Source organism: Entelurus aequoreus, linkage group LG07 (genome assembly GCF_033978785.1).
Source record: "Entelurus aequoreus isolate RoL-2023_Sb linkage group LG07, RoL_Eaeq_v1.1, whole genome shotgun sequence".
In the NCBI taxonomy this organism is placed as follows: Eukaryota; Metazoa; Chordata; class Actinopteri; order Syngnathiformes; family Syngnathidae; genus Entelurus; species Entelurus aequoreus.
In genome coordinates this window covers 14892219-14911592 of record NC_084737.1, presented here as the reverse complement: position 1 = coordinate 14911592, position 19374 = coordinate 14892219, and the positions used below count along the sequence as shown (strand labels likewise).

The 19374-nt window shown below is 39.4% G+C and overlaps 1 protein-coding gene across 1 annotated transcript in view; it reads right to left on the bottom strand.

Moving 5' to 3' along the window:
- itpr3 (inositol 1,4,5-trisphosphate receptor, type 3) overlaps positions 1-19374 on the bottom strand; it is a 149991-nt gene that overhangs the window by 77073 nt on the left and 53544 nt on the right. The window contains exons 18-27 of the mRNA XM_062052648.1: positions 18229-18310; positions 12071-12186; positions 7359-7610; positions 7144-7288; positions 3735-3879; positions 3464-3666; positions 3276-3396; positions 3151-3205; positions 1263-1428; positions 944-1111 (exon numbers count right to left, since the gene is read on the bottom strand). Coding sequence (XP_061908632.1) covers positions 944-1111; positions 1263-1428; positions 3151-3205; positions 3276-3396; positions 3464-3666; positions 3735-3879; positions 7144-7288; positions 7359-7610; positions 12071-12186; positions 18229-18310 — 1453 coding nt within the window. The remainder of the gene's footprint in view (positions 1-943; positions 1112-1262; positions 1429-3150; positions 3206-3275; positions 3397-3463; positions 3667-3734; positions 3880-7143; positions 7289-7358; positions 7611-12070; positions 12187-18228; positions 18311-19374) is intronic.

The window sequence follows — 19374 nt, the reverse complement described above, 5'->3', positions numbered from 1 at the left end:
AAAATAAAAATAATTCCACCCCGCCCCGGTCCGTGGGACAAATTTTCAAGCGTTGACCGGTCCCCAGGTTGGGGACCACTGGTCTACATAACATGTAAAGGTGGTTCTTTGGTCAAAATGTGTTACGTCTTGGCAAGAATGGAGGACTCCGTTGCAGACGGGCAACGGAAAAAAATAAATAAAAATGTTTTATTTTTTGGGTTTTTTTTAGTAGTTTTTTAATAGTACTTTATTGATTCCTTCAGGAGAGTTCCCTCAAGAAAATTAAAAGTTACATTTTTTTTTTTTTTTTTAAATATATATATATATATTTTTGTATTTATTAAAAAAAAAAATAATAAAATAATGAAAATAAAGTACTATCTATCTATATATGACTCCTTTTAATGCGCCTTTTGTACGAAAATAGACCCACTCGTTGGCAGTGCGCCTTTTAATCCGGTGCGCCCTATGGTCCAGAAAATACGGTACTCCTTTTTGTAGACTACATTATTAACTTCAATTCTAGTCACTGTTCATCATTTAGGACAGAATAAAAGGATCTGGGCGGACTCCTCCCTCCTAAAAGGGAAAGGTCCGAACACTATTAAACCCTCAGTAAGCTTTTCAGCTGAAATAAGATGCTAAAAAAAAGGGGACACCGCTCACCCTGTAGGGTAAAAGAGAAACAATACAGAAGAGGTGTGACATGCAATCAGGACCACTCAGTCACCTTCACCAGGTATGACGCAGCAAGCCCCGCCCACACCGGCATACAGGAAGTTGCATAAGCAGCGTTCAAAGCAGCTGATGTTAGTTGGTTACATTTGTGCACTTATGGTTGAATATGAGATTATTTTGAGTGAGTGAGGTGTCTTAAATGTCGGTGTTAGAGTTGTTAGTGACAGCGCCCTCTACTGGATGGAGGTATTCATCATCCATTGAACCAAAAGTGAGCCGCTACCTCTGCTTTCTCCTTCTTGTCTTTCTTGTCCTTTTTGCCGTCGCCGCCTCCGCTCGTCTTCTTCTCCACCCACAGCTCAGACTTCTCCACCAGCGTCCTGAGACGATCTAGATCCGACTTGATCAGCTTGTAGTTTTCCACGTCCTGGGCGGAGATCAGCAGCTGGACCTGCATGTGGGACCATGTCACCATGTGCATGTTTTTTTTATTATTCACTGGGACTAAATTAGAGGTTGCGGGTTGAAAAAGCCATCGACGTTAGCTCGGATTAATTACTCTGGCATGAAAACGTGTGTGTGTGTGTGTGCGTGTGTGTGACCTGTTTGAAGGTGTGCAGCACTTCCTGTCTCTGGCTGAAGTGTCTGAAAAGAAGCTGCAGAGCTCCAGACACCAGAGGCGGGTAGTCGTGCATGGTGAGGTGGATCAGAACCCGCAGAAACATGCGACCTCCTTCGTCGTCCACCTCCAGGATGCTGTTGCCCTTCCTGTGCACGTACACGCGCACACACACAATTAGACACGTGGCTCATTTTAGAAGCGCCACACTGGGATATAGAGTGAAATTCTTGCCAAAACTCCAGAAACACACAAACTTGTTTGTACTCACACCCAACGATTCGCAAGTAAAAAACCAAAAAAACCAATTGTTTTAATTTAAGGAAGCGATTCGCAAGTAAAAAAACAAAAACTAATTTTCTTGAATTAAAAAAGGGAGTCACAAGAAGAAAACTGCATGTAAAAAAATTATTTCCAAGTATAGAAAAATTTTCCGCAATTACAAAAAAAGATTTGCAAGTATAAAAACTATTTTCTTCCATTAAAAATACAATTCGCAAGAAAATGATTCGTAAGAAAAAAAGAAAAAAAAAATCTTAAATTAAAATAGGAAGTCACAATTTTTTTTTCTGCAAGTAAAATAAATGATTTGCAATAATAAACAATTTTTTTCAATCAAAAAATTATTTGCAAGCAAAATAAAACATTTTCTTCAATTAAAATAGGGAGTTAGAAAAAAATAATTCTGCAAGTAAATTTTTTTTTCTCCCAAGTATAGAACAATTTTCTGCAATTGAAAAAAATTAATTGCAAGTATAAAAAAAAAAATTCAATTAAAAAGACAATTTGCAAGTAAAAAACAAACACATTTTTTCAATTAAAAAATTATTTTTTTAAGCAAAAAATACACATTTTCTCAAATTAAATAGTCACAAGAAAAAAACTATTTTCTGCAATAAAAAAAACACATTTTCTTAAATTAAAATAGGGAGTCACTAGAAAAAAACAAATTTCAGCAAGTAAAAACATGATTTCCAAGTATAGAACCATTTTCTGCAATTAAAATAAATGAATTGCAAGTAAAAAAAAAATTTCTTCAATTTAAAAAAATATTTGCAAGTAAAAAACAACATTTTCTTAGGATAAAAAAAATTAGTAACTAGTATAAAACATTGTTTTCTTCAATTTAAAAAAACATTCACAAGTAGATAAGACAATTTTATTCAATTGAAAAATACAATTCACAAGCATGAAAACTATTTTCTGCAATAAAAAAACAATTTGGAAGTATAAAATATATTTTCTGCAAGTAAAAAAGCAATTTGCAAGTATAAAAACAAGTGTCTTTAAAAAAAAACGATTCGCAAGAATAAAGACAATTCTGTGCAAGTAAAACAAATGATTTGCAAATATAAAAACAAATTTTCTTCAATTTAAAAGCGATTCGCAAATATATAAACTATTTTTGGCAATAAAAACTAATTTTCTTTAAAAAAAAAAATTCTGCAACTAAAAGAATGATACGCAATACAAACACAATTAGGGAAATTTCCAGGTTAACTTACAGGTTGCGCTTGTTTCCCTGTTTTACCCCTGCTTCTTCTTCATTGTTATTTTTGGCGGACGGCACCATGCGCAAATAACAGTCGGTCTGGCGGACTTAAATTGACTCAGCAGCACCACCTGTGGTAGTAGAGCGCTCTGAGTACAAGTGTGTGGATGGTGCAGGGTGGAATATTGCTTGAAAATAGTTTTTTCAATTGATGAAAATTGTTGTCATACTTGTGAACAGTTTTTTTTAATTGAAAAAAATTGTTTTTAAAACTTGCAAATTATTTTTTCCCATCTATCCATTTCCTACCGCTTGTCCCTCTCGAGTAAAAACATGTTTGTGTGTTTGTGGAGTTTTTTCCCTCCATAGTGGGACGTACCCGACACCAAACATGGCCTCGGCCTGCTCTCCTATGTGCTGCAGGTTGATGGCGGCTGCAGGAAGAGACGCACGTCATGTTGTTGCACTTAGCCCCTCCCCTTTAGCGTTGGCTTGGTCACGCACCTGCTTCTTCCATGCTGGTGGTGGCGTCGGCGTCGGCCAGCGGGTAAATGTCCACAAACTCCTTCTTGAAGATGGACAGCAAGAAGGACAGACGGTAGTCCAGACGCACGTTCAGGATGAACTGGCGAGGGCGAGAGAGGACGTTGGTGACGAGTACAGGAAACAGGGGGAGGAGTTTTCTCACTCACCTGTAGGATCTCCAGAATCTTCAGCTTGGTGTCCATCACGGTCAGGTCCATCTTGTCGATACTGTCTTTAGTCGCCCGCTGTCCGTCCATCCCCAGCCCCGCCCCCCGCGCCCCTGGCCCACCAAATAAGGACTGCTTCCTGTTCAGGACCATCGTGGTCATTATCTGGCCCATGCCGTGGATGGAGCGCTTCACGTTCTTCCCTACAGACGGACAAGACTTTTCACAATAAAAGCGCGAGACGACAATTCATTTGTGCGTTTGTCAAAACCTGAGGCGTCCTCGTGGAACACGGCGCCACTTTGCGAGGGGTTGGGCCTGCAGTCGATGATGCCCAGCAGCGTTCTGGTAAGTCGCAGCAGCTCAAAGAAACTGTAGAAGCCAAAGTAAATGAGATGGCGGGCCAGGCTCACCACCTGGACAGGAAACAGGAGGCAAGTCAGGAGAAGGGAGGGGGAGGAAACGGTGGCGGCGGCGCTTACACTGAAAAAAGCCTCTTACCCAAAAATGAGTTGCTCATTGAAAAACAACCCAAAAATGGTGCGTAATTTTGAAACCCAGAAATTGAGTGAAAATAATACCCTTATAACCCAAAAGATGTGTTGCTCTTTTATAAAAAATAACTCTTAAATGTAACTCAACACTAGCAACCCAAAAATGAGTTACTCATTTAAAAACAACCCAAAAATGGAGCGTAATTTTTTTTTTTTAAACCCAGAAATTGAGTTAAAATAATACCCCTATAATCCAAAAAGTGTTGCTCTTTATAAAAATAACTGCAAAATAGAACTCAACACTAGCAACCCAAAAATGAGTTACTCATTGAAAAACAACCCAAAAATGGTGCATAATATTGAAAACCCAGAAATTGAGTTAAAATAATGCCCTTATAACACAAAAAAAGTGTTGCTCTTTATAAAAAACAACTCCAAAATGTAACTTAACATTAGCAACCCAAAAATGAGTTGCTCATTGAAAAACAACCCAAAAATGGTGCGTAATTTTTTTGAAAACCCAGAAATTGAGTTTAAATAATACCCTTATAACCCAAAAGATGTGTTGCTCTTCATAAAAAAAGAACTCCAAAATGTAGCTCAACACTATCAACCCAAAATGAGTTACTCATTGAAAAAAAAAAAAAAAAAATGGTGCAAAATTTTGAAAACCCAGAAATGTAGTTAAAATAATACCCTTGTAATCCCAAAAATGCATTGCTCTTTATAAAAATAACACCACATTGTATCTCAACACTAGCAACCCAAAAATGAGTTACTCATTGAAAAACAACCCAAAAATGTTGCGTAATTGTTTTTTTTAAAACCCAGAAATTGAGATAAAATAATATCCTTATAACCCAAAAAATGTGTTGATCTTTATAAAAATAACTCCAAAATGTTCAACACTAGCAACCCAAAAAAGAGTTACTCATTGAAAAACAATCCAAAAATGGTGCGTAATTTTGAAAACCCAGAAATTGAGTTAAAATAATACCCTAACCCAAAAAATGTGTTGCTCTTTATAAAAATAACTCCAAAATGTAACTCAACACTAGCAACCCAAAATGTAGTTACTCATTGAAAAACAACCCAAAAATGGTGCGTAATATTGAAAACCCAGAAATTGAGTTAAAATAATGCCCTTATAACCCCAAAAATGTGTTGCTCTTTATAAAAATAACTCCAAAATGTAGCTCAACACTAGCAACCCAAAAATGAGTTACTCATTGAAAAACAACCCAAAAATGGTGCGTAGTTTTTTTGAAAACCCAGAAATTGAGTTAAAATAATACCCTTATAACATAAAAAATGTGTTGCTTTTTACAAAAAATAACTCAAAAATTTTACTCAACACTAGCAACCCAAAAATGAGTTATTCATTAAAAAATTACTTAAAAATGGTGTGTAATTTTTTTTTTAAAACCCAGAAATTTTGTTAAAATAATAAACTTATAATCCAAAAAATGTGTTGCTCTTTATAAAAATAACTCCAAAATTTAAAGGCCTACTGAAATGAAATGTTTTTATTCAAACGGGGATAGCAGATCCATTCTATGTGTCATACTTGATCATTTTGCGATATTGCCATATTTTTGCTGAAAGGATTTATTAGAGAACATCGACGATAAAGTTCGCAACTTTTGGTCTCTGATAAAAAAAAAAAGCCTAGCCACTACCGGAAGTAGCGTGACGACACCGGAGGAAGGACTGCTCATATTTTCCTATTGTTTACACCAGCAGCGAGAGAGATTCGGACCGAGAAAGCGACGATTACCCGATTAATTTGACCGAGGATGAAAGATTCGTGGATGAGGAACGTGAAAGTGAAGGACTAGCGTGCAGTGCAGAACGTATCTTTTTTCGCTCTGACCGTAACTTAGGTACAAGGGTTCATTGGATTCCACACTTTCTCCTTTTTCTATTGTGGATCACGGATTTGTATTTTAAACCACCTCAGATACTATATCCTCTTGAAAATGAGAGTCGAGAACGCGAAATGGACATTCACAGTGACTTTTATCCCCACGACAATACATCGGTGAAGCTCTTTAGCTACTGAGCTATTGTGATAGCATCGGGCTTTACTGCATATAGAAACAAAACAAATAAGTCCCTGACTGGAAGGATAGACAGAAGATCAACAATACTACCAAACTCTGGACATGTAACTACACGGTTAATGCTTTCCAGCTTGGCGAAGCTTAACAATGCTGTTGCTAACGACGCCATTGAAGCTAACTTAGCTACGGAACCTCGACAGAGCTATGCTAAAAACATTAGCTCTGCACCTACGCCAGCCCTCATCTGCTCATCACGACCCGTGCTCACCTGCGTTCCAGCGATCGACGGTACGACGAAGGACTTCACCCGATCACCGATGTGGGTGGCGGCCCGGAGACGGAGGAAGTCAAGGTGAGGTCGTTCGGCTAGCGCGTCTGCTATCCTCAAAGTGCTCCTGGTTGTGTTGCTGTAGTCCGCCGCTAATACACCGATCCCACCTACAACTTTCTTCTTTGCAGTCTCCATTGTTCATTAAACAAATTGCAAAAGATTCACCAACACAGATGTCCAGAATACTGTGGAATTTTGAAATGAAAACAGAGCTTTTTGTATTGGATTCAATGGGCTCCGAATACTTCCGCTTCCACTGTTGACGTCACGCGCAAACGTCATCATATCGAAACGTTTTCAGCCGGAAGTTTGCCGGGAAATTTAAAATGTCACTTTATAAGTTAACCCGGCCGTATTGGCATGTGTTGCAATGTTAAGATTTCATCATTGATATATAAACTATCAGACTGTGTGGTCGGTAGTAGTGGCTTTCAGTAGGCCTTTAACTCAACACTAGCAACCCAAAAATGACTTACTCATTGAAAAACAACCCAACAAATGGTGCGTAATTTTGAAAACCCCCAAATTTTGTTACAATGATACTCTTATAACCCAAAAAATGTGTTGCTCTTTATAAAAATTATTCCAAAATGTAGCTCAACACTAGCTACCCAAAAATGAGTTACTCATTGAAAAACAACCCAAAAATGGTGCGTCATTTTGAAAACCAGAAATTGAGTAAATACAATACCCTTATAACTATAAATAAATAACTCCAAAATTTAACTCAACATTAGCCACCCATAAATTGGGTTACCAAAATAACCCAGCATTTTTTGAGTGTGTACAGACCTCGTACGTCAGCTTGTTCTTCTCCTCGTTGTGAAAGGGCAGCTCCTCGTTGAGCACGTTGTTGAGATACTCCTCCATGAAAACCATGGTGTTGGAGAAGCGGTTCTTCTTGTTGTCTCTGCTGTCGTCCATGTTGGAGTCGTAACTGAAGCAGAAGGTCAGACGTGTTTCGCAGGCTTCCAGCAAGCGACGCCACACTGTTTTAGACCACTGACTCTTTGATGGTGATAGAGGTGGGGATCTCGGTCCACAGGCGGGCAAACTTGACCGGCGTGACCAGTTCTTGCGGGTCTCGGTCCACGTGGGCGTGCAGCATCAGGCGGCAGAAGGAGGCGCGCAGGTCAAAGGGCAGCGTCTCGTCCATCATGCACAAGAAGATGAGCTCCACGTCCAGCTGCTTGGAGATCTCGTCGATGGCCAGGTACTGGCGGTCCAAGCACATCCTGGCAAAGAGCTTCAGCTGGTACCTGAGGAGACCAGGGAATAACATCAACAACTACAGACCCCTGACTACAGGTGGTCTTGGACTGGTCCATTAGTGTACACAGCTCAGCACACCTGTGTGAAGTGGAATTATTTCCCATTCTTGCTTGATGTACAGCTTAAGTTGTTCAACAGTCCGGGTCTCCGTTGTCGTATTTTACGCTTCATGATGCGATGGGAGACAGGTCTGGACTACATGCAGGCCAGAGTAGTACCCGCACTCTTTTACTATGAAGCCACGCTGTTGTAACACGTGCAGAATGTGGCTTGGCGTTGTCTTGTCGAAATAAGCAGGGGCGTCATGAAAAAGATCTTACTTGGATGGCAACATAAGTTGCTCCAAAACCTGTATGTACCCTTTAGCATTAATGGCGCCTTCACAGATGTGTAAGTTACCCATGCCTTGGGCACTAATACACCCCCATACCATCACAGATGCTGGCTTTTCCACTTTGCGTCTAAAACCGTCATGATGGCTCTTTTCCTCTTGGTCCGGAGGACACGACGTCCACAGTTTCCAAAAACAATTTGAAATGTGGACTCGTCAGACCACAGAACACTTTTACACTTTGCATCAGTCCATCTTAGATGAGCTAGGGCCCAGCAAAGCCAGCGGCATTTCTGGGTGTTGTTGATAAATGGCTTTGGCTTTGTATAGTAGAGTTTTTGTTGTGTTTTTAGTGTGTTCCTGCCTTTTAGTGATTCGTCCTCGGCGAGGGGCGGACCTTGTGGCACACCTGCTCGCAATTAGCTCGCCAGTGTTTAGGCTCGTCACTCACAGCTTGACCTTGCCGGTTAATGTTTCCTGAACCCCGCACGTACATGTGCCTGCTTCGCCTCGTCAGACTTGGTACGTTGCTTTTTCTTAGTCCTGTTAATCTTAACCTCTTTGTGTTTGTTTCCTAGCCTCCTTGATTTAAAGAGGACTTATGCTGGCTTTTTCCCCGCTGACCACTGAGGAACCTGTTTTGTTAGTATTCATGATGTACACTTCTGCCCCATCGCCTTTTGTTACCCCTTTTTTGGACTTATTAAATTTTTCCTTTTTTGTATTCAACCTTGCCTCCCGTCTCTGCATCCCGGGGTCACACCTTTGATCAATTCCTAACAGTTTTAACTTGCACTTAGAGATGTAGCGACCAAGTGTAGTTACTGACAGTGGTTGTCTGAACTGTTAATGAGCCCATGTGGTGATATTCTTTACACACCAATGTCGCTTTTTGATGCAGTACAGCCTGAGGGATCCAAGGTCACGGCCTTGCCGCTTACGTGCAGTGATTTCTCCAGATTTTCTGAACCTTTTGATGAGCGTGGATGGTGAAATTCCTACATTCCTTGCAATAGCTGGTTGAGAAATGTTGTTCTTAAAACAATTTGCTCACACATTTGTTGACAAAGTGGTGACCCTCGCCCCATCCTTGTTTGTGAATGACTGAGCATTTCATGGAAGCTGCTTTTATACCCAATCATGGCACCCACCTGTTCCCATTTAGTCTGTTCACCTGTGGGATTTTCAAAATAAGTGTTTGATGAGCATTCCTCAACTTTCTCAGTCTTTTTTGCCACTTGTGCCAGATTTTTTGAAACATGTTGCAGGCATCAAATTCTAGAGCTAATATTTGCAAAAAATAAAGTTTCTCCGTTGGAACATTAAATATCTTATCTTTGCAGTCTATTCAATTGAATAGAAGTTGAAAAGGATTTGCAAATTATTGTATTCTGTTTTTATTTACCATTTTAGAATACATGACAACTTCACTGCTTTTGGGTTTTGTAATATATATTGTGATAGACACACAATTGTAATCAATAAAAATTGCATTTGATTAAACGTTCGAGATATATATATACACTACCGTTCAAAAGTTTGGGGTCACCCAAACAATTTTGTGGAATAGCCTTCATTTATAAGACCAAGAATAGACTGTCGAGTTTCAGATGAAAGTTCTCTTTTTCTGGCCATTTTGAGCGTTTAATTGACCCCACAAATGTGATGCTCCAGAAACTCAATCTGCTCAAAGGAAGGTCAGTTTTGTAGCTTCTGTAACGAGCTAAACTGTTTTCAGATGTGTGAACATGATTGCACAAGGGTTTTCTAATCATCAATTAGCCTTCTGAGCCAATGAGCAAACACATTGTACCATTAAAACACTGGAGTGATAGTTGCTGGAAATGGGCCTCTATACACCTATGTAGATATTGCACCAAAACCAGACATTTGCAGCTAGAATAGTCATTTACCACATTAGCAATGTATAGAGTGTATTTCTTTAAAGTTAAGACTAGTTTAAAGTTATCTTCATTGAAAAGTACAGTGATTTTCCTTCAAAAATAAGGACATTTCAATGTGACCCCAAACTTTTGAACGGTAGTATATATATATATATATATATATATATATATATATATATATATTTTTTTTTTTTTTTTAATTTTATTTATTTATTTATTTTTTTGGTTGGAAAAAACAAGAAGGTTACAAAGCAAGGTTGGCTGCATGAACAAAGGCACCTGCGCTCTGGTAACCTAGCAGAACAGGAAGTGATAAGTGAGTAATGGGAGAGACATACTAACAGCCAATTAGGTAAAAGTATCAAGTGTCATACATTGGTTGTTTTCATACAACTGAGTTTTTGACTGACCCTTTGTTTAATGATGAAAACCGAGGTAGCACTTTGATTGTATTTGTACCGACGGCTCTACAGTAGGTCTGTTAAACAACGATACCATCTACTTATGTTCACAAACTATTTCAACTTTGGTTACTTTCAGTTGCAGATTTGTCACGTTGACCTTTGCATGACCTGCACTACAACAATGAACTCGTTAAATGGAACATTCCGCCCACGCCAAAATCCTCTGATATCATCTTTATAAACCAGGAAGTAGCCTAACTTATTCATACTAAATATGGCCCTGGCAGAAGTCTAATCCTTCTGAGTGTTCTTGTCAGAGACAGAACATGACTCATCATTCAAGATAGGTATCTTTTAGGGTTGTCCCGATACCAATATTTTGGTACCGGTACTAATACTAAAATATATTTCGATACTTTTGTAAAGTTTCTAAAAAATTGGCAATATTGAATTTATTTGAACAAAAAATCTTAGGGTACATTAAACATATGTTTCTTATTGCAATTTAGTCCTTAAATAAAATAGTGAACATACTAGACAACTTGTCTTTTAGTAGTAAGTAAACAAAGAAAGACTCCTAATTAGTCTGCTGACGTATTCAGTAACATATTGTGTCATTTATTATTATATTATTTTGTCTACATTATGAGGGACAAACCGTAAAAATTGATTATTAATCCACTTGTTCATTTACTGTTAATATCTGCTTACTTTCTGTTTTAACATGTTCTATCTACACTTCTGTTAAAATGTAATAATCACTTATTCTTCTCTTGTTGGATACTTTACATTAGTTTTGGGTGATACCACAAATTTAGGTATCGATCCGATACCACGTAGTTACAAGATCATACATTGGTCACATTCAAAGTCCTCATGTGTCCGGGGACGTATTTACTGAGTTTATAAACATAATATGAATTTTAAAAAAAAGGAAAAAAGATTTTGTGACGATAAAAAATATCGATGTAATCATAGTAGTATCGACTAGCTGCGCTCTTGTACTTGGTATCATTACAGTGGATGTCAGGTGTAGATCCACCCATGGCATTTGTTTACATTCAGGGGTGCTAGCTTCCTATTAGCGGTTAGTACGGTGTGTAGTGAAAACTTGTAAGAAACTTACTTTGTCGCCATGGAGACAAGGATTAGTGATTTAGAAGTAGCTAAAACACTGCAGACTGCGGATGGGTGTTCGCTGCTAGCCATGTCTTAACGCACCTCTTCCTGAGGGCGTTTCAGTGTCATAACTTCACCTTTATCTTTAGTTTTTACACCAAAATGCGTCCATTCTCCCTTTTCTGTCTACACACTGTGTCTGCTTGTAAGTACTCTGTGTGTGCGCGCTGCCGAACATGCTCCTCTGCTCGTAAAACCAGCAATGTCACGACGTACCGTTATACCCACGAACCGGTACTTTTTAAACAGTACCGTTTTTGATTCATTAGTACCGCAATACTATACTAGTACCGGTATACTGTACAGCCCTAGTATCTTTCATATTTTAACCGATACGGTACCAGGGAATAGATACCGGCACACAGCGGTACCAATTTTTGGTATGTTTGTGTGTGTTCATGTGGTAATAAATGTTCATTTGTTAACCAATAAAATACTTGATTTCATTTAACACTTTACCCTGAGCTGATAATGATAACTGTGCTGTACAGTTGCTATATCTCGTTTAGTCACACTTTTGAGTCTCATTCGTAAGTATGCGTTCATTTGGTTTGTCCTCGCTGTGTTGCCGTCAGTAGGAAGTGGTGTTTGGTAATTTGGTCCCCATCCCTATCCAATATGTTATGTACCTGTAGTAGGTGAGAACGTTCTCGTCGTGGGCGTTGCCTTGTCTGGCCTCCTGAGCCAGCTGCCTGATGCTCTTCTCCTGCTTCTCATTGGTCTTGTCGGCCCACACTAGCCACACCTACAGCACGTCAGAGACAACATGATGACGAAAGTATGTCATTGTGCTTCATGTTGGGCCCAAATAAGGACAAATCGGTGCTGTGTCTCAAATGTACACATTGGCCTAGTGCAGGGGTCGGCAACCCGCGGCTCTAGAGCCGCATGCGGCTCTTTAGCGCCGCCCTAGTGGCTCTCGGGAGCTTTTTCAAAAATGTATGAAAAATGGAAAAAGATGATGGGGAAAAAAAAACATTTTTTGTTTTAGTATGGTTACTGTAGGAGGACAAACATGACACAAACCTCCCTAATTGTTACAAATCACACTGTTTATATTAAACAGGCTTCACTGATTCAAGTATTTGGCGAGCGCCGTTTTGTCCTACTAATTTTGGCGGTCCTTAAACTCACCTTAGTTTGTTTACATGTGTAACTTTCTCCGACTTTCTAGGACGTGTTTTATGCCACTTCTTTTTCTGTCTCATTTTGTCCACCAATCCTTTAACGTTGTGCGTGAAGGCACAAAGGTGAGTTTTGTTGATGTTATTGACTTGTGTGGAGTGCTAATCAGACATATTTGGTCACTGCATGACTGCAAGCTAATCGATGCTAACATGCTATTTAGGCTAGCTATATGTACATATTGCATCATTATGCCTCATTTGTAGCTATATTTGAGGTCATTTAGCTTCCTTTAAGTCCTCTTAATTCAATTTATATCTCATGACACACTATCTGTATGTAATATGGCTTCTAATTTGTTGCGGCTCCAGACAGATTTGTTTTTGTATTTTTGGTCCAATATGGCTCTTTCAACATTTTGGGTTGCCGACCCCTGGCCTAGTGGTTAGAGTGTCCGCCCTGAGATCGGTAGGTTGGAGTTGAAATCCCAGCAGAGTCATACCAAAGACTATAAAAATGGGACCCATAACCTCCCTGCTAGGCACTCAGCAACACGGGTTGGAGTTGGGGGTTAAATCACCAAAATGATTCCCGGGCGCGGCGCCGCTGCTGCCCACTGCTCCCCAAGGGGATGGGTCAAATGCAGAGGACAAATTTCACCACATCTAGTGTGTGTGTGACAATCATTGGTACTTGAATCTTTAATCTTAATTTCCGGCGTTGTTGTTTCCGGATGAGGAGATGCTGCTCCGTTATTGATTGAAGTAAAGTGTGAATGTCATTAAAACAGTTAGCTCCACCTTTTGACACTTCTTCCACTCCCGTCTTTGCAGGCACGTGCACACATAGGGCCCTATGGCTGCTTGAGCCCCTGCCCTTTTTTGCCTCGTCTTAAAAAGTGCCCTCTGCCTCTGTGTGTGTTTTTTTTGGTTTTTTTTCTTTAAACAACATTAATAAATTCCTGTCAGGGATGTAAAAAAAAAAAAAAAGCTCCACGTTTTCTTGTAATACCGGGTTGTTTGAGCCTGCCGCTTCCGCCAGAGAGAGAGAGAGAGGGCGAGTGAGTGAGTAAGTGAGAGGAGAGAGAGCCAACTGCGCCCCGGAGGAGACGTGACAGTGGAGCAACTTGAACCTGTGAGTTATGGTCTAGACCAGGGGTCACCAACGCGGTGCCCGCGGGCACCAGGTAGCCCGTAAGGACCAGATGAGTAGCCCACTGGCCTGTTCTAAAAATAGCTCAAATAGCAGCACTTACCAGTGAGCTGCCTCTATTTTTAAAATTTTATTTATTTACTAGCAAGCTGGTCTCGCTTTGCTCGACATTTTTAATTCTAAGAGAGACAAAACTCAAATAGAATTTGAAAATCCAAGAAAATATTTTAAAGACTTGGTCTTCACTAACTGACAAAGAAACAGATAACAGATTTGGTGTCCAGTTCAAAGTGTGACATGATTTATTTAAAAATTGGAGAGTTGACTTTTGTATTTTACATGAGTTATTATTTGTACAAACATGGTGCAAAGTAATTCATGATTTGTTAAAAAAATGTTAGTGGCTAACTAGTTAAAATGGGATATTGTGATTTCACAAGACTGTCTTAGAAGTGATCATTTGAAAATGTTCAATTTGAAAAATGTGCACTTAGAGAAAATATAAAAATAAAGTGTTGCATATTGATATTTATCTGTTTCTATATATATTTATTGTGAGAAATCATTAAGATGATCAGTGTTTCCACAAAGATAAATATCATTAATTATTAATAATAACAGAGTTAAAGTAATTGAGCAAATTGGCTATTTCTGGCAATTTATTTAAGTGTGTATCAAACTGGTAGCCCTTCGCATTAATCAGTACCCAAGAAGTAGCTCTCGGTTTCAAAAAAGTTGGTGACCCCTGGTCTAGTCCATGGGTGTCAAACTCTCTGAAATTACACGGCTGTTGATGGGAAAATGAGGGCTGGCTGGTGTAGGTGGAGCGCTAATGTTTTATCATAGTTCTGTGAGGTCCGGTTGCTAAGTTGCTAAATTAGCCTTAGCGTCGTTAGCAACAGCATTTTTAAGCCTTACCAGGCTGAGAATTTTTAACCGTGTAGTTACATGTACATGGTTTAATAGTATTGTTGCTCTTATGTCTATCCTTCCAGTCAGGGGTTTATTTATTTTGTTTCTATCTTCATTTGAGAACGATGCTATCACGTTAGCTCAGTAGCTAAGTGTGTCACCGATGTATTGTCGTGGAGACAAAAGTCACTCTGAATGTCCATTTCGCGTGCTCGACTCTCATTTTCAAGAGGATATAGTATCCGAGGTGGTTTAAAATACAAATCCGTGATCCACAATAGAAAAAGGAGAGTGTGTGGAATCCAATGAGCCAGCTTGTACCTAAGTTACGGTCAGAGCGAAAAAAGATACGTCCATCACTGCCTCTCTAGTCCTTCACTGTAACGTTCCTCATCTACGAATCTTTCATCCTCGCTCAAATTAATGGGGTAATCGTCACTTTCTCGGTCCGAATCTCTCTCGCTCCATTGTAAACAATGGGGAATTGTGAGGAATACTAGCTCCTGTGACGTCACGCTACTTCCGGTACAGGCAAGGCTTTTTTTTATCAGCGAGCAAAAGTTGCGGTACACCTACTTTATCGTCGATTTTCTCTACTAAATCCTTTCAGCAAAAATATGGCAATATCGCGAAATGATCAAGTATGACACATAGAATGGATCTGCTATTCCCGTTTAAATTAAAAAAAATAATTTCAGTAGGCCTTCAATGCGCCTTATAATCCGGTGCGCCTTTTGTATGAAAATAGACCTGACTAGACCCGCTCATCGGCAGTGCGCCTTTTACTTTTAATCTGGTGCGCCCTATGGTCCGGAAAATACGGTACCTACATCTGAGGCAGGCACTCAACACATTTTATTTACATCATATTTTTTTGATATTCCATTCAAAAAAAGCGGAAGTGATATTTTGACGTGAAAATTAATATTTAAAAATGCAGATTTTCGCGGAAATTTTGCATGCCTGTACTACACGGATACACACACATACTCCCCAACCCCATCCCGCGCCTTCGTCGCTTCACCCCCCTGTGGTATGATGGACAATGGTGACTGCAGCTTCGTGCCTGACGCCTGCCCCCCTCCCCCTTGCTGCAAGTCTCGACTGGTGTATGTCGTAATATGTGCTCTCATGTGCTTACGTTGCTTGAGGTTTTTTTAAATTTCTCGTCTCAAACTGAGCCTGCCCCCCAACAGGATCTTAGTGTGGGAGTTGCTTTTTTCTCCTCCCTGCCCCTTAATGTTTACCTTTACTTTCTACCTCTTTACGGGACGTCGCTTGGTGGCGACCCATCAGTCTTCCTGTTCTGTCTACACCACAGGTGTCAAACTCAAGGCCCGGGGGCCAGAGAAAGCATGGAAATATGTGTAAATAAAGTAACTTATCGTTCCTTAATAAATGTATTACCAAAATAAATGTACTGCGTACAATTACATACATTTTCACTTTAAAGGCCTACTGAAATGAATTTTTTTTATTTAAACGGGGATAGCAGATCCATTCTATGTGTCATACTTAATCGTTTCGCGATATTGCCATATTTTTGCTGAAAGGATTTAGTAGAGAACAACGACGATAAAGTTCGCAACTTTTGTTCGCTGATAAAAAAAGCCTTGCCTGTACTGGAAGTAGCGTGACGTCACAAGCTGGAGTGCTGCTCACATTTCCCTATTGTTTACACCAGCAGCGAGAGAGATTCAGACAGAGAAAGCGACGATTACCCCATTAATTTGAGCGAGGATGAAAGATTTGTGGATGAGGAAAGTGAGAGTGAAGGACTATAGTGCAGTGCAGGACGTATATTTTTTCGCTCTGACCGTAACTTAGGTACAAGGGTTCATTGGATTCCACACTCTCTCCTTTTTCTATTGTGGATCACGGATTTGTATTTTAAACCACCTCGGATACTATATCCTCTTGAAAATGAGAGTCGAGAACGCGAAATGGACATTCACAGTGACTTTTATCTCCACGGCAATACATCGGCGAAACACTTTAGCTACGGAGCTAACGTGATAGCATCGGGCTCAAATGCAGATATAAACAAAAGAAATAAACCCCTGACCGGAAGGATAGACAGAAAATCAACAATACTATTAAACCCTGGACATGTAAATACACGGTTAATGCTTTCCAGCTTGGCGAAGATTAACAATGCTGTTGCTAACGACGCCATTGAAGCTAACTTAGCAACGGGACCTCACAGAGCTATGATAAAAACATTAGCGCTCCACCTACACCAGCCAGCCCTCATCTGCTCATCAACACCCGTGCTCACCTGCGTTCCAGCGATCGACGGAAGGACGAAGGACTTCACCCGATCATCCGTGCGTTCGGCGGCTAGCGGCGGTTAGCGTCGGCTAGCGGCGGTTAGCGTCGGTTAGCGTCGGCTAGCGCGTCTGCTATCCAAGTCAAAGTCCTCCTGGTTGTGTTGCTACACCCAGCCGCTAATACACCGATCCCACCTACAACTTTCTTCTTTGCAGTCTTCATTGTTCATTAAACAAATTGCAAAAGATTCACCAACACAGATGTCCAGAATACTGTGGAATTTTGAGATGAAAACAGAGCTTTTTTGTATTGGATTCAAAGGTGTACCAATACTTCCGTTTAACTAGTGACGTCACTCGCATCTGTCATCATACAAAGACGTTTTCAACCGGAAGTTTAGCGGGAAATTTAAAATTGCACTTTATAAGTTAACCCGGTCGTATTGGCATGTGTTGCAATGTTAAGATTTCATCATTGATATATAAACTATCAGACTGCGTGGTCGGTAGTAGTGGGTTTCAGTAGGCCTTTAATCATCTCTAATAAAACAAAATATTATATCATCATACATTTCAAAACAATGTTATTGTTCAAATAAAGACAAATACTTAAATATCGGCTTGACTTATGATTTCAAAGCAAGTAATCCAACAAACTGTTCATGTAAACATTTTACAGTAAAATTATTTTACAGTAAAATCCACTTTCAATATAGAGTAATAATACACTATAAAACACAACAACCGTAGATTTTACTGTATAAAAAACTTACATGAATTTTTACGTAAAAAAAACAGTGGTACCGTTTTTCCATTCAATTTAATTTAATTCCATGTATTTTTTTATATAATATGCTGTAAAAAAAATAAAAAATAAAAATATTACGGTAAAACTGTGCCGACTGAGCTGCTAGTTATATACAGTACAATCTAAAGATTTGGTTTTGTACAGCAAAAGATCGCCAATTATACACGTTTTATATATATACACATTTATATTCATACTGTATATTATTCACTGTTAAAATCGGCCCTCTGAGGGCAACCATAACTGCGATGTGGCCCTCAATGAAAAGCAGTTTGACATGCCTGGTCTACACCTAAATAGTGTACGTCTGTTCTCGGACGGTTTGTACAAAATACTCAATTTGCTGTACTTTTTAAGTGCAATGACAATAACCTTGAATCAATCATTTTGAGCCTATCTCCTGCTCACTTGTCTTTTGAGTTGTAAGAGCAGGAAGAACTTCACTTGGAAAAAGATTGACATCTGCTAAACCTGATGGTTTGATTAGTTGCTGTCAGAAAAATAAAAAAATAAAACATACCTCGTCTTCGTCTCCGTAGTCGTCCATTCCCATGTACTGTGTAGAAATTTCGCCGGGGGCCACGTCTTTTGGCAGGCGACGCCTGAACACAAACAAATTGAGCACCGAGACAATGAAGTAGATCATAGGATTTCTGACAAGTGTTTGCAGCCATTCGTGTCTTGACATGTTCAGAAGACATCTTTTTTCAGTGACTGGATGTAGCGTGAATGGGTTAGAAGTAGGGATGTCCGATAATATCGGGCTGCCAATGTTATCGACCGTTAAATGCTTTAAAATGTAATATCGGAAATTATCGGTATCGGTTTCTTAATTATCGGTATCGGTTTCTAAAAGTAAAATGTATGACGTTTTAAAACGCCGCTGTGTACACGGACGTAGGGAGAGGTACAGAGTGCCAATAAACCTTAAAGGCATTTCCTTTGCGTGCATGCCGTCCGAGTCTCAAAATATCTACCGGCTGTTCTCATCATGAATTAATGCAAGGCATACTTGATCAACAGCCATACAGGTCACACTGAGGGTGACCGTATAAACAACTTTAACACTGTTACAAATATGCGCCACACTGTGAACCCACACCAAACAAGAATGACAAACACATTTCGGGAGAACATCCGCACTGTAACACAGCATAAACACAACAGAACAAATACCCAGAATCCCTTGCAGTACTAACTCTTCCGGGGCACTACAATATAAACTCCCCCGCTACCCCCTACCCCCACCCACCTCATAGTTTCTCTCAGGGAGAGCATGTCCCAAATTCCAAGCTGCTGTTTGGATAGATAGATAGATAGTACTTTTTTGATTCCTTCAGGAGAGTTCCCTCAGGAAAATTAAAATTCAAGCAGCAGTGTTAAGAATTGAGATCGAATTTAAAAAGTAAATAATGGGGGTATAAATGGAAACAGAATAGAAAAATATTACAATAAGAATACAAATAAAAAGCAACAATGAGAATAAAAATATAACAGTAAAATAAGAATATAACAAGATAAACTAGGCAGTAGTGACCATGTTATGAAAAAGTATTGCACTGTTATTGTTTTGAGGCATGTTAAAAAAAATAATGCACTTTGTGACTTCAATAATAAATATGGCAGTGCCATGTTGGCATTTTTTTCCATAACTTGAGTTGATTTA